Here is a 15,741-nt window from a genome sequence, read left to right as displayed (position 1 = left end):
GCTATCAGAATGTAAAACAAAAGGACTAAGAAAAAGGGTTTTGGTTTTTTTTGGTTTTTCCTTCTCTCTTTTTTTGACTAAATAATGTCAATGCACTTTATTGTAACAAGTCCCTTTTTTTTCTTCAATAAAAATATAAAAAAAAAAAAAAAGGAAACTACAGTCCTCTCACCAAGGGAAACTCCAGACTCTAGTCCAGCTTCTCTCCAGGAGACAGAGCCCAAACTGTAAGTCCGACCATATCTAGTTAGTATCTATCTCTCAACCTCAAGCACTAGCTCAGGCTCCTTCCTCAACACAGGTTCCATGTCCCAACAGCCAGCCTCAACAGGCAGGGATAGGTCCACCGAAGACCCCGCTCTTGACCACCAATCAATACACAATAATCCAACTCCTACGGTGCCTCCTATGGGTAGTGGACCCGCATGAGGGCAGGCTCATGTAGCTTGTTAGGGCTGCACATGGCTTGGCTTCATGGACTAAGGCCCAACCACCAGGTGCTCTCTGCCACGCTCCCTCCCCAGGACGGCTCCAGGGTGGAGCCCGGGTAACCCTTTTCCGGGCTGGATACACCAGTCCCTTGCTTTTTTAATCACTCTTAATAGTTGATAGAATTGGCCGAGTGAGCAAAGAGTATGATACACCAACAAAATTCTCAGTTGAAATACACTCTCTCCATGACATTCATGACAATGACAAAGGGTTCCTGTAGCTCATGTGGTAGAGCAGGTCTCTTACTAACTGGAAAGTTTGTGGTTCAATCCCAGTCTGTAATTTCCTTGTGCTTCTTCTAGTATACTTCATCTCTATTCTCTACCATCAGCCAAGCAAGCTGATTCATTCACCATACACACATGGATCACTCTCCAACAAAAACCAAAGCAGCTAAAATTGATCATCAACTTATTTGGCTACTTAACTGACCAGATCAATATCCCAGAAGTTTCATCGACTTGACAGTATAGTCTGATTAAAAAGTTTTCATTCAATTTCTTTGAACACTATATTCTTTTTACATGTGAAAAACACCACCTTCGAGGGCCCCACCGACTGTCTGCTCCTTGCATCTGACTGCCAGCAAAAAAATCTCTACATATGATATAGATATAATATCTCTAAACAAAGATGGATCTATCAACAATCACAAATAATAATAGCTTTATTTGTATAGCACTCTTCAAAACACAGAGTTACAGTTATTCACAGTTTAAATAAAAGCCATACATTAAAGATAATTACACATATTTCACCACGCAGTCAGACATTCATTCCAACATACATACATACATACTTGCAGAGATGCAAATGGCTGCATACTCAAAAAAAAAACCCAGAAAGCTAGAAAGATAATCTATAAACATGTGTTTTCAGCAGAATAAAATCATAAAAACAAAATAAATGAATAAAAATCACAGAATCACAGCAAACCTCGCCTCAAGTTTTAAAATCAGACAGAGGGACAGTCCAGAGACCCCAGCTAGAGTATCAGAGAGGCTGACTGCAGTGATATCATAAGCTCTGTCTTGAGTGTTGTTGTTGAAGCTCTCTATGCACTGTTCTTGAGCTAATATGAAGGCCACATGAAGTCTGAATGTCTGTAACTCTCAACTCTGCATGTGGTTTATAAAAAACTGTAGTTTCCTCATTCTGAAGAGGTGAATTCAGAATGTGTGTGCGTGTCAATCAGGTTGTGTAAAGTGACAGCACTAGGCCTTTGCCAAATGGTGTAAGGCTGAAATTAAGTGCCTTTATAAGGTACTTGGCCACAGAGTGATTGGCAGAAAGCGATAACATCAAAGAACAGGTGTGCTTAAATGAGCGCCTGTGGGTTTTCCCCTGGTTTATTTCTTAGTGCTGCTGAACATCTTCCAAACAGATCAGTTCCTGTTTTACACAATGCTACCTTTGTTTTTACTAAAACCTGTTTATCCTCTTACTGTTCACCACTTACGTGACACTATTCCCCTAAAAGTAAATACTGCCCACAGATTGAAGGCCATGGCAGAGGTTTGCACTCTGAGTGCTTCTTGCTTGTTCTGAAATTGCTGTCAGTCGTACTTTTACGTTTCCTTTAACTTAACCTGATTTTTATTTTCTTTGGGGATTTTTTGTTTTAATCATTGTTGTATTTATATAAAATTTTATTTCTTTATTCTTTTGATCCTCCTGCTGTAACACAATAATTTCTGTTGTGGGATCAATAAAGTATCTCTCTGTCTATCTATAGAGTGATCCGTGGACGTTGTGGATTTATTATCAGGTCGGATTCAACTCTGTTTCCAACTGTTTACACCTCCATACGCTGAATGTTGCTTCTTTGCATTACCTTCTGGGTACTGCATCTTCTCATATATTAGCCTTCCTTGTTGGTATAGCGGTAAGTATCCCCACCGGTTGGACCTGTGCTAGATATTTGTTTGATGCCTCGATGGAGAGATTTTTTTTGAGTAGCATTCAAATATCTCAGTGAATACAGAATAAAGATTACCACAAAGTAAGAAAGCACAAGACAAGGCTAATCAAAAGGTATAGGCTGAAGCATATGCTTATTACGCCAACCCTTTCAACCCATGCGGCTCCTTTACACAGGGCTCGAAGCAAAGAAAAAAACAAAGCAAAGCAACAAAACAAAAGACAAAACAAAAAACGTTCCACCTTAGATAAGCAACTACATCAAAGCAAAACAACCAAGAGTTTCAGTATTATTATTATTATTATTATTATTATTGCTCTTTTCATTCTTGATTTATATATTTTTCTAATACTCTATTTTTAAACATGTTTTTAAACAAGGAAAATGAACTATACCTTTTTAAATCACTGTCATAACTATTCCACAAGTTAACTCCTCTAGAAACACATATTTGCTTTATGTTTGTCCTTATCTTGTTTGTGTGTTTTTTAAAGAAACCTGTTCCCATATTGACTTTCTCTGACTTTAAACAGCTTCTGAGTACTGTGGCAAAGCAAGTTATTTTGTGCTTTATACATTATCTGTGCCATTTTATATTCAACTAAATCATAAAATTTCAGGGTATTCAGATTAATAAACAAAATGTTAGTTGGTTCTATATAGTTGGAGATAATCATTCTCTTACTTAATTGCTAGGAAGGTACCATGTGGGTGTGCATACTGTGGGTAGCTTTTGAACCATCCTATTATTCCAGGGTTTTTCTACTTTTCCACTTTCACCACTGGTTAACTCACAGGGTTTACTGCTTAATGAGGGTTAATGGCAGTAGATACAGTGTAATCATTTTTCTATAAAATTATATTACTATACTGTATAAGAGTATTAACTACATTACAAATGTATCCTCTGTCCCGTAGGTAAAAAATGCAAAGCCCCGGTCACTCCAGTCACTCACAACAGACATCGTTATTCAAAGAGCTGTGATATTTGGGGCACCTTGGATGGAGCGTGCCTGTATTTTTGAGCCTGTTTGCTCAGGCTGTTAAGTTGCTCCAGCTTCAGGAAGGGATTCCACAGGAATGAACACTTGTCCTGTTAAAAAGAAGAGCATATTTATCATTTTAACAACTCTATTGGTCAGATTTACTAAGTTAGCAAAACTTAATATTGTTGCAACCACAGAAAAGGCCCAATTTATGAACACAGCAAGAGCAGCATAGAAAAAAATGATGATGATGATGATGATGAGGCAACAGATCTACTTAATAATGATATGCACTGTAGTAAGAATAGGAACAGGATTTTTTAAGGATTCTCTTGAAAACAGAAGGTTAAAGAGACAAAGTCATGAAAGTTACTGAGTGCTGGGCACACCGAGGCTTTCAGTCTTAGATCAGAATATGTTATGTTATGTACACTTCTAACAAACTCCTTACTTTGACACACAGTGATGTATGCAGCAGACTTCTTATTATAGTAGATGATTCCAGATATTGCAATAACAAATCCAGTCACGAGTCCGCACAGTCCAACAGCTATCTGAGTTCGTTGTTCCACTGAGAGGGAGGGGTCTGAAACAGTGAGATAAAAGTGAAACTCGTAATTATGCAGCTTCAGTTTTATCTCTCTACCTTTAATTGGCATCACAGCAGCAAACTTACCCCAGACCACAAACATCGGCTCGGAGAGACCAAGGTGTTCGACCATACAGGCAATTTTTTCTGCTGAAGTTGGGATGTACTCCAGGTAGGAATGAGTCTGGTAGTACCAGTCACCATCAGGCATCACGTCAGAGTAACTGACATCTGTGGTCACCTCCTGGCCGTTCCTCATCCACATCATTCTGATTTGTTTTGGATAAAAGTTGTAGGCACTGCACACAAGCGTAGATGCGTGCTCGCCATTAGGCCTTTTCACTGATTTTAGTCTGACAGTGGGTATAGTTGTCAGATTATCTAAAAAAACACAAGTTCAATGCTTATGATTAAGAAAAATACATTAATACACCTCCTCTGTGAACAGATGTATTCCTTAAATATATGTAATGTATCGTAGAATCGTTGTCAATTATGGCATACTTGGAAATCAACTGTAATGTCATGCAACTGAGCAAAAAAAATGAAGTACTATTTTTATTTACAGTAAAATAAATATAATAATCTTATGTCATCAAAAATTATCAGAAAAATATTTGATGTAAAAATTTCACGGCATCAAAACTCCATTCAACATTTTAAAACATTATTAAGAAACAAATCTCTTACATATGGATTGGATGAGGTCTGATGTGTCCGTACACAACAGTTTCCTTTCAATCTTTCTTGTTAGTGCTTCAAAAGGATCACTGTTCCACCATTTTGCTGTTTCAATTGAATACGCTGTGAATCCCGTCCAGTTGCCTCTTGTGCTGTTGTACTCCATCATCAAGTTCTTATTAAAAATACTAGTTAATATGTACTCGGTTTTTTCAAAGTGTGGCCCTTTGAATGTACAGCATGCTCTCACTTGGTAAAAGTCTTCATCTGTGAGAACTGAAACAAAAAGAAAGAAATGTACTGACGTTAAACATAATAATTCGAATTTAATATTTCACTGATTTGTTCAAACAGAAGACCTTTGCAGCTCACCTGGACTGAAAAGAGAGGCAGCCACAAACAGGATAAGCTTACGAGTGTACATGTTGCATGTGTGTTGTACGACGATTCAGGAAGATGACTTAATCTGCAGCATTTATATGTTCACCAAAACGAGGAAGCGAAAGCAGATAGGCTGATATAACAGTAAAACACTCAGTGGAAACTCCCTCTATCCATTACATTTATGACAATAACTGATAATGATTATGACTTTGCTCCTTTGTTTAGCTAGCTCTTGTTTGTGCACTAATACTAGATGAAGTGACTTCTGTGGACAATCAAACTGTTGTTTGACAATCAGAAACAGTAGAGAGATGTGGGAGCATTTTATGTTGAGACTGTAAAGAAGAATGTTTTGAACTGTAGATTAAATGTGCATAAATTATAAAGATTTGACATGTTGGTTAATTAAGTTCTGTTAGATTTTGTAAATGGATGATAAGCAGATGAAAAATTCATATAAAGAACCCGACTCTAGCAGCAAATGAATGTTTAGAGCTTAAAATAGATTACAGAATTCAGCCTACAGATATGCTTTCACTTTTATAACAGCTCTTGTGAAAAACATTACTGAAATTTTCTTGTCGGTAAAGTGAACTGTATAACAAAACCTCATATTCTGTCGCAAAAATAAGGCACCTAAATAATCTCTGCAACTATACAAACTTCTTAAAAACTATTTTCCAGAATGTTTTCACTTGTATTGGTTTATTTATATATTTTTTAAACTTAGTTTTCACATCTGTGTAAATAATAGTGTAGTAATTAATAATACTTATGAAGTGTGATGACTTACAATCAGGTAGACGTCTCAGCAACAATGTGTTTAATTCGTTTATGGATACATTCTTTTTTCTAGTCTGGTTTTTATTTTATTTCAGTTGAAAAAAAAGAACCCCACAATTAAGTCTTTTTTCTCATTCTACTTGGCATAATGCACCTAATATGATTTTAGAGTTATGGATCATTAGTGAGGCATATTTCAGCGCTAGAATACCAGTAATGCAAACTTCAAGCTCTGCACTAATGCTAAGAGCCAAAAATGTGCTGCAGCGTGTCACATCTAAAAGTGTCGTGTGAAAAGTGCTGGTATCACCGTTCAGCTTTACTGCACAGTATTAATAGTATGAAAGAGTTTTATTATAGAAACACTGACACATCAGCCAAAGAACTACTGCTTTATTTTTTAACTAGAAAGACTTAAATCTGTGGGACTAGTGTATTCATAATGGAAAATGTCAATTGTCGCTGGTAATTTTAACACAGCATATGAGCCATTACACAAGGAATGAAAATAAGAGACAGTTCAGGTTTCTCAGTAAACACAGATGAAAGTTATGCCTGCTGGAAACAAACCAAGGACTATGCAATCTGAGCTCTATAAAATATGTAGTATACATCTCAACCAGTGGGACCAGATTTCCCTGCTTTAAAAAAAAAGTAGGTTCCTATGAAAACTCCAATCAATCCAAGACTCAGGCCAAGTCCACAGAAGACAGCTGGACCTTTGCTGAGCTCATCTGTTTCAACCTCTGCAGAGGACAGCAGAAAGAAATGATGAATTCTAGACATTAAATCATAATATATGTGCTAAAATATCTGAAGCTTCTTTGTTCTCACCCCAAAACTTGGTCTGAGGCTCGTCCAGCAATTCATGTTCCACAGTGCAACTGTAGATGTCTCCTTTCTCTGGCACAAAGTTGAAGTAGGACAAAACATAAGCAGTCCCATCAGGATTGGACAAAGTTTTGATGAAAGGGTCTTCCACTGTTACTTCTACATCATTCTTGGTCCACTTAATGTTGATCGAAGGAGGAAAGAAGTGGTTGATGAAGCAGATGAGGGTATTATCTTCCCCTGTTATCACTTCATCTCTGGGGTAGATGATGAATTCTGGTGGTTCTAAATTAAATGAACACATGATTTTCTTAAATTCAACTTTCTCGTTTAAAAAAAAAGATCTAAAAAACTTGCAGCATAAACAGTGAAAACTGAACAGGAAACATAACAGTTTGAGTTTCACTGACCTTTTTTCTTTATTACAGACTTGTCTGGCTTCCATCTGTGGATGTCATTTTTGCACATACTTCGATATAATACTGCATATTTGTAGGCGTCGGGTAAATGAAAACTTACGGGAATTTTGCTCTCCCAAATCAGAAGATCTTTTTTAAAGTCTGCATAGTATACGTCATCACCATCGAATGCTGCACAGATTTGAGTATCACTTGAGTCAAAACATCCATAGATGTGACAAAGTGTATGACTTCCTAGGATCAAGTGACAACACAGTTAAAAACACAGTGTTAATATATTCTAAATTACAAAAACAATAAATCATAAACACAGCTTACAACATGAAAGTTTACGGATTAACCAGTAATGGGAAATAATGATACCTACCTTCAGCCTCGACGCAGGCTGCTGTAGACAAAATAATTATGGTTTTAAGGAACATATTCAGTCTGTACTTCTCGGTGTTCTGCCTTGTCTTTAGTATCAAAGTTGACGCTGATACAAGACAACTTCCTCATTGTTAAACAAATCATATAAATGTTGCTGGGAAGAGAACAGGAGGAGGGGAAGAGTCAAGTAGAACTTGCTGAACAGCTTAAACTAAGATAAATACAGTTTATTGAGCAAAAAATCAAATCCAAATGAACACATTCACTGTGGATACTGTTGGGTTTTTATGAGAGCGAAGCCAAAAATGCTCAAATTATCAGTTTTCACAATTTATAATTAAACATTTAGAATTTCAAATTAGTTTTACATGGTGCCGTGGACCTCCGTCTCTCTGGCTCAGAGACAAAATGCTGCTATACTCAGGCAGTAAAGACTTTTATTGCGTGTGGTAAAACCAGAATGTTAACATGATTGGTCAGCAGTTGGAGACTTTAGACCCTGTGTATGCCGGCTTGTACACATACACGAGAGACACGAGAGTTCTTCTTTACTTATGTTTACTGTGCTTCTCTAAACGTACACAGGTACACCGTAGAACTGGTGATTACAATTGTACAAGAAAATTATATTCCAGCCTTTAAACATATTGCAATATAAAATTCACAAAATATAAACAAACATACCACTTTGGCCTGCAAGTGGACAAACCAGTGTATTTTGAGCTTAGGACTTGTTATCGCTTCTTTGACATTCACACATCTCGACTGTCACCATGAGCAGCTTCTTTGACCTTTTTTTCCCAAAACAGGAAGTGGCCTCTGGCCTTACCTTAAATGTTAACATGCTCAACATAAAAATAAAACATACAAAATAAAATGCGTTAATTCAAATTACATTATCATTACAAGAGCTCCGCCTAGTGGTCAAGTACTAACAATCCAACAGCTGTTACACTATGTCTGACTCATGTTTCTTCTTCTGCACCTTTTTGGACATTCCCTAACACCAGAATTCATAGCCCTGTTGTTCTCTAGACAAGTCAGAACTAAAGTTTTATACCTTGTGGTGACATCACCAGTCCTGGCGGATGATCCCTCTCACACATTCCTCAGAGAAGAAGGCTTCTCTCTTCTTATGGCTGTTAGTATCTGAGTCTAAATCCAAAGCTATCCTACAATGCATATCTGTGTGCAATATAGGATCAAACATAATATATATCACATATATATATATATCACATATATATACATATATATGTGATACAAATTTAGGTAATTGTGTAATATAAAATAATGGGAGTACATGAGCTTAGCAGATACAACAGATGGTAAGTGTTGATGGCTAAAGTTGAGTCTACTCATCCTCCATAAGCTCTAATTCATAATCTTTACAAGCGTGGCAGAAGAATAGGGTTGCCAACTCCCTGAAAAATAAATAAGGGACACCTCGTTGCCAGGGCCGGGCAACCCAGTTGTCTTCACCCTTCCCAGTGTGGTGAATTTTCTAGCTCTTTTTTTTTTGTGTGAAATTATTTTTTTTAACCATTTGACTTGAAGTTGATTTAAGTAGATGCATATTCTATTCTTTGTGATATGAACACATGTGAAACAAGTGATCATTTAGCCATTTATTTTTAGCTCAAAATGACAACATTAACACAATAAAACAGGTCTCTTTCTTAAACAGAAGCCTGTCATTGTCATGGTCCTGGGCCATGTGGGCCCAGTATTCTCAGTTCCTTGTATTTTTGTATTTCGTTCCTTATTTAGGTCTTGTTTCCTGAGTTGTCCTGTTATGTTGTTCCTTATTTGACTTCCCCTTGTGACTCTTATCCCCTGTGTGCCCCTCTATGTATCTGTGAGCCCTCATCTCCCCTCGTGTTTCATTTCCATGTTTCCCCAGCCCACTATGCCCGTGCTCTCTCTCTCCTCCTGTTTGCACCTCTGTGTACTTCCTGTTTTACTTTGACAGTCTCCCGTCAGTGTTGTTTACTCCTGCCATGTCTTGTTATGTTTATCTGTGTCAGCTGTGTTCCCATGTGTGGCCACTTCCCCTGATCATCCCTCTTGTGTATTTAGTATCTGTGTTTCATGTAGTCTGTGTCGCGTCGTCTGTGTTTCCACCCTCTATGTTTCCATGCCCGGTCTATTGTATTCTTAGTCATAGCTTTACCTTAGTTATTCCCAGTTTAGGTTTCTGTTTAGCCACGCTATCCCTGCTGTATTTGTATACCTTGTCATCAGCCACAATAAAAGGCTCGCTTTTGTTGAAAGTTCACTCCCGTCTGCTCACCTGTGTTCGCACCTGGGTCCACCATACACACCACCGCACGGTCTGTCACAGCGGACCGTGACAGTCATGCTTAACTTTTGAGAATATAAGTAAATCTTTCTTTAAAAGAACTCTGTCCTGCTTAACTTAAAATAATAGAAAATAATAGAAAGAAAAACATTCTTGTAACAGTGCACATTTAGTGCATTTAGTACAATTGGCTTCAGCTGAGGTATTATTTCAGCTTTTCTAATGCTAATCAGCTGCTCCTGTTTGTAAACCCGCTTGTTCCCATGATTACGCATCTTAACTCATCATCATTATTCATCTATGTATTACTTTTATGTATTAGTCATCAATTTGTTGTAATCATCTATCCTTGCAGTTGTTTATTACACAAAATAAGTTATATTATCACACTTCTGGCCACATAGCGCTGATATTCACTGCACATGCCCATATTAACTTTTTCCAGCCAGGTGTTTTCCTTTTCCCATTCTTCCCTTTCTCTGAGGGGAACAAACATTGCTGCTCTAATGCTGGGCTTACACTGTGCGGTTTTTGGCCCATTTTGAGACGATTTTTGAGTCGTGCGACTGATTTGGTGATCGGACCGATTTTGGCCTTCGTCGTGCGTCGTGTGGTATACGTGGGGTAACGAGAAGCCATTAACACCTCACGACCAGCTCCCGATCATCAATCGCTCGTGAGGGTCTCACCACAGCCGCTCACACTGCTCACGCGCAAACACGTAAACGTCGGTGAAACAGACGGAGCAGCACGGCAGTGCAGCGTGTGATCTGGACACAAGCGATGGAGGCACAACTTGTAGAACTTTGGAAAGCTCATCCGAGCCTTTTTGATGTGGCATCACAAAATTATCACGACCACAACAACCATGAAAATAGTTGGATTTACATTGCTGCTCAATCACAGCTGCCTGATCAATGTCTTTCATTAGCAATTTAGCAAAGTTGATGGTGGTGGTGTGTCTGTGTGAGTGAAAGACAGAGAGAGCGAGCGACAGATTTTCTGTTATAACCTTCATTTTATGGACGCACAGTGTGAGCACTCAGGTCGCATCAGAGCATCGGGCGGTATAGTGTGAGAGACCCTGCATCGTGACCTATGAACTTCTAACCCCTGCGAGTCAATCGTGCAGTTTGAGCAGGAGCTGAATAACGCGACTGAAAAAATCGCACAGTGTCTGCCCAGCTTTAGGTGTACTGTCATCCGAGACTTGCACCGCAGTGTCGGCGTTTGTTTCCCTGTTGGCCATGCTTGTTGTTGTGGTCACCTGTTGTCTTCCGGTATTTTCTCCGGAAGCGACCTTTCCTCGACCAATGAGATGAGCGGTAATCTGAATTGTCATACTCGAATTGTCATAAGTGTGCTGTCAGCTCATTGGTCACAAAGCAGGAGAGGGGCTGGGAATTATGTTTTCAAACAAAGCGTTAATTCCATTAAAAGTTATAGACTACTTTTGATTCTCACTGTATTACGGGACAAAGTGCGTCCCTTATTAGCTCAATACGGGACATGTACTTTTGTTTCTAAATACGGGACGATTCCTGTTGCATCTTCAAAAAATAAAAATACAATAACTGAGCCTTACACCGGAGTATCGTTGCACTGGTTTACTGAACCTTTCTTTCAGGGCATGTACAGAACATGAGCATCCATTTTCTACTGCCTCCTACAGGACACACACTTCTTCCACTTCCTTACACATTAATGTAACACAGAACTAATACTGCCTCTCCTGGCATTACCATTGTAACAACACACTCATTCTGTTTCTTTCAGAAGAATAACAGGAACTTAGGATGTAGGTATCTATGAATAATAACTATTATATATACTCATATATTTATATAACCACTTATTTCTTGCGATACCACATCTCCTCCCCCCTTAAGTCAACAACTCCCTTGACTTACAAAATAACTGTTTATCTAAAGAATGCTTAACAAGCAATCAACATGTAATTAAGGTAACCATACAACCATACAACTGTACATAGGTTTCCATGTTTCTCTTTTTTTTTTTTTTCTAACTAGGAAGGTACGTCCTTCCTGTGAGATCAGAGCGCATTGTTGCTCTATTTCTGGAAGATATCACACTACCTAACAAAGTCCTTTAAAGTCTCTGGTGGACGTCTCTCTCTCTGGGAACGTCGCAACACGGGTGTCACTGAGGAGTCTCCGGGAGCTGGAGTCTCCGGAGCATAAGGCAACTCCATTGCCGGAGGTTGTGGAGATGTGTCCAACTCCAATGGCAAGCAGCACTCAGGCACTGATCTGGTGTACTGGGAACAGTGTCAGCCACTCTTGCTCTCACCTGATCCACGTGCCGCTTCACAGTTTGACCTGATCCAATGGTAACAATGTAAGACACTGGACCCGATGCTCTCACAATGACTGCGGGAATCCACTTCGGGCCATAGGAGTAGTTTCTGATGAAGACCTTGTCTCCTGGTGTGAAACTTCTCAGTCTTTTCTTGGTGTCATGATTTTCTTTCTGTTTCAATTGTTTGTGCTGCACTTTTGTTTTCACATCAGGCATGAGCAAGTCCAAAACTGATCTGAGTCTCCGTGACATCATCAACTCTGCAGGTGATAAACCAGTAGTGGCATGCGGTGTGATGCGATAACTGAACAGAAATCGGGACAGTCTGGTTTGCAAGGTATCACCTTTGACTTTCTTCATCCCCTCCTTAAAGGTCTGGACCGCCCTCTCAGCTAGCCCATTTGAAGAAGGGTGGAAAGGTGCTGATCTTACATGGTCAATTCCATTCTGCTTCATGAATGACTCAAATTCAGCACTTGTGAAACATGTTCCGTTGTCTGAAACTAACATTTTAGGTAGTCCAAACACACTGAAACTCTGGCGCAGTTTCTCTATAGTTACCTGTGATGTAGAGGATTTCACAGGGTAAATGTCCATCCACTTGGAATAAGCATCCACAATGATTAGAAACATCTCCCCGAGGAAAGGCCCTGCATAGTCCACATGGATTCTGGACCATGGTGACTCCGGCCACTCCCAAGGGTGTGATGGTGCAGTAGGTGGTGACTTGGAGTGTTTCTGACACTCCTCACATGCCTGCACTTCTCTTTCAATGTTCTCATCCATCCCTGGCCACCATACATACGACCTTGCCAAGCCTTTCATCTTCGACATGCCTGTATGAGTCTGGTGCAGGAGTTTCAATATTTTGTCTCGGCCTTTGGTGGGAATAATTACTCGGGCTCCCCAGAGCACGCAACCATCCCTCACACTCAGTTCCAGCTTTCTCTGTCGATACGGCTTTAAACAGGCATCGGTCTCAGTTGGCCAGCCTTTTAAGGTGTACTCGTGGACTTGCGACAACAAGACATCCTTAGCTGTCCATCGTTTGATCTGTGCAGTGTCCACTAATGTGTCATCCAGTACATCCATCATCAAAACCTGCTCAGCCATCTCTTGCTCAAGTGCTGAGTCTGGTACCGGCAACCGGCTGAGCGCATCTGCGTTTTCATGATGTTTTCCTGGCTTGTACCTGATGTTGTACTCGTAAGCACTCAATGTCACGGCCCATCTTTGTACTCTTGGTGAGCCCATCTGAGGTATAGGCTTCTTTTCATTGAACAGTGAGATTAGGGGTTTATGATCTGTGTAAATCGTGAAAACTCGGCCATACAAGTAGTTGTGAAATTTCGTGATGCCAAATATCACAGCTAGACCTTCTTTGTCAAGCTGAGAATACTTTTTCTCAGCAGGAGAGAGTGTGCGTGACATGAACCCCAAAGGTCTCTCGCTTCCATCCTCCATCTTATGTGACAATACGGCGCCTACGCCGTATGGGGATGCATCACATGAGAGAACCAACTCACGGTCAGCAGAATAATGAACTAACACCTCTGCTGAGTTCAACAGGTTCTTAGATTTCTGGAATGCTTCCTCTTGTCTCTTTTGCCATGTCCACCGTACCTCGTGTCTCAAAAGTTCATGTAAGGGTGCCAACAGGGTTGCCAGGTTTGGAAGGAATTTGTTGTAGTAATTTAGCAAACCTAAGTATGCTTTCAGTTCAGTGACATTTGTGGGGGTAGGTGCGTCCATGATTGCTTTAACTTTGTTTTCCGCTGGGTGGAGCCCCTGGGCGTCCACTATGTGCCCCAAGTACTCCACTTTCTCTTGCATGAAGGCACACTTGCACCTCTTTAACCTCAACCCAGCTTCCTCCAACCGGGTCAACACCTCATCCAGGTTCTGTAGATGGCTTACTTCATCCACTCCAGTCACTAAGATGTCATCTAAATACACCGCTACATGAGGTATCCCCTTCAAAAGACTTTCCATGGTCCTCTGGAATATTGCTGGAGCAGAGGCCACTCCAAAAGGCAATCTATTATACGTGAACAGCCCCCGAGATGTGTTTACTGTCACGTACTTTTTCGATTCGTCATCCAAGAGGATTTGCTGGTAAGCGTGGCTCATGTCTAATTTTGAGAACTGCTTACCCCCGGACAGTGTGGCAAACAAGTCCTCCATTCTGGGTATGGGGTACTGCTCCAGTGAAGCCACGGTATTTACAGTAAGCTTGTAATCCCCACACAGTCTTATTGTCCCTGTGGGCTTCAGGAGTGGCACTACTGGTGCCGCCCATTCAGCATATTTCACTGGCGAGATGATGCCTTCTTTCAACAGTCGGTCTATTTCCTCGTCGACTTTTGCTCGCATAGCAAAGGGGACAGAACGCGGACGGAAGAAGCGTGGGGTGGCATCACTTTTCACATGAATAGCAGCTTTCATTCTTTTCAGGGTGCCCAACTCCTCTTTGAACACATTCTCATGTTTACTTAACACTTGCTGAAGTGTTTTTTCTGTTGTTTTGACTTGGTGCAGCTTTCTGTTGTTAGGACTGTTTTTCACTTCACCCCAGTCCAATTTAATTTCCTCGAGCCAAGCTCAACCTAGCAAGCTGGGGCCGTCGCCTTCGACCACCACCAGGGGCAGATGTTTTTTCTGCTGCTTGTATTTGACGCTGACTCGTGTTGCACCAATCACCTTAACAGGATCCCCTGTATAAGTTTCGAGCTTGATTTTGATGGGCTGCAGGCTGGGGGGCTTGCTGTCTTTCCCTGTTTCTCTGAACGTTGCTTCGTTCATGACTGTTAGGCAACATCCAGTGTCTATTTCAAAGTTCACCTTTTTCCCATCAATTTGCATATCCACAGTGTAGGGGTCTACTCTTCTTAAGTGTACCACACTGCCACGCCCTAACTTGAACAGTTTTCTTTTGTGCCCTTGACTGCACTTGACACAGTTCAACATGAAAGAGTCATCTTCAGAGCTATCAGTTTTGTTGTTATCTGCTTTCTCGCCCACATTGTGAGTACTGTAGTGTGAACTCTGCTTTTTTTCTTTCTTTACATATGTCGATCCATACTTTTTCTGGTTCAGTTTAGTCTTGCTTTTACAAGCTCTAGCTATGTGTCCCACTTTACCACAAGCATGACATTTTTCTTGTTTGTACTTACAGTCTGCTGCTGTGTGCTTGGTTCCTTTGCAACGATAACACTCTTTATTTTCTGCTTTAAAGGTACGACTCTCCTGTTGTCCTCTAGTGAGACTGAAACATTTTGCTGATGCCCTTGAGGTCTGCAGGTCCTGTGCATTTTTATTTGCAGTCTCCATGGCTACTGCAATTGACAGAGCCTTGTCAAAAGTGAGATCTATTTCTGACAAGAGACGTCTCTGAATTCGGTCATCCTTAATTCCGCAGACGATCCTATCTCTCAACATCTGTTGTAACGTGTTGCCATAGTTACAATCCTGTGCCAGGCGACGCAGCTCCGCTACATATTCCATGACTGTTTCATTCGGCTTGCGGGAGCGAGAGTCGAACTTATACCTTTGCACAATTTCACTGGGCTTCGGATCGAAGTGATTTTTCATCAGAAGCACCAGCTCTTGGAAGGTTTTGTCTTTGGGCTTGGTCGGACTGAGAAGGTTTCGCATCAAGCTGTACG

At 40.4% G+C, this 15,741-nt stretch overlaps 2 protein-coding genes across 3 annotated transcripts; both read right to left on the bottom strand.

Moving 5' to 3' along the window:
• Window positions 1–3,456: 3,456 nt before the first annotated feature.
• Window positions 3,457–5,093, bottom strand: LOC146614882 (class II histocompatibility antigen, B-L beta chain-like). Of its 2 annotated transcripts, XM_085376788.1 has the most exons (6): window positions 5,042–5,093; window positions 4,920–4,945; window positions 4,679–4,844; window positions 4,076–4,369; window positions 3,851–3,985; window positions 3,457–3,506 (listed from the first exon to the last, which is right to left on the bottom strand). In XM_085376788.1, exons 1-6 carry the CDS (start codon window positions 5,091–5,093, stop codon window positions 3,457–3,459), a joined length of 723 nt encoding a protein of 240 aa, XP_085232914.1. The 2 variants fall into 2 exon arrangements, with proteins under 2 accessions (XP_085232914.1, XP_085232913.1); XM_085376787.1 differs by having other exon boundaries at window positions 4,679–4,945.
• Window positions 5,094–6,358: 1,265 nt separating this feature from the next.
• Window positions 6,359–7,523, bottom strand: LOC146614881 (H-2 class II histocompatibility antigen, A-Q alpha chain-like). The gene is made up of 4 exons (XM_085376798.1): window positions 7,454–7,523; window positions 7,078–7,320; window positions 6,671–6,952; window positions 6,359–6,582 (listed from the first exon to the last, which is right to left on the bottom strand). Exons 1-4 carry the CDS (start codon window positions 7,506–7,508, stop codon window positions 6,452–6,454), a joined length of 711 nt encoding a protein of 236 aa, XP_085232924.1. The 5' UTR covers window positions 7,509–7,523; the 3' UTR covers window positions 6,359–6,451.
• Window positions 7,524–15,741: the final 8,218 nt, after the last annotated feature.

The sequence above is a fragment of the Diplotaxodon limnothrissa genome, linkage group LG17 (assembly GCF_057381915.1).
Source record: "Diplotaxodon limnothrissa isolate DT_005_m linkage group LG17, D_limnothrissa_male_GT1.1, whole genome shotgun sequence".
In the NCBI taxonomy this organism is placed as follows: Eukaryota; Metazoa; Chordata; class Actinopteri; order Cichliformes; family Cichlidae; genus Diplotaxodon; species Diplotaxodon limnothrissa.
Note: the sequence above shows the minus strand (reverse complement) of the source record. Positions and strands in the feature narration are given on the sequence as shown.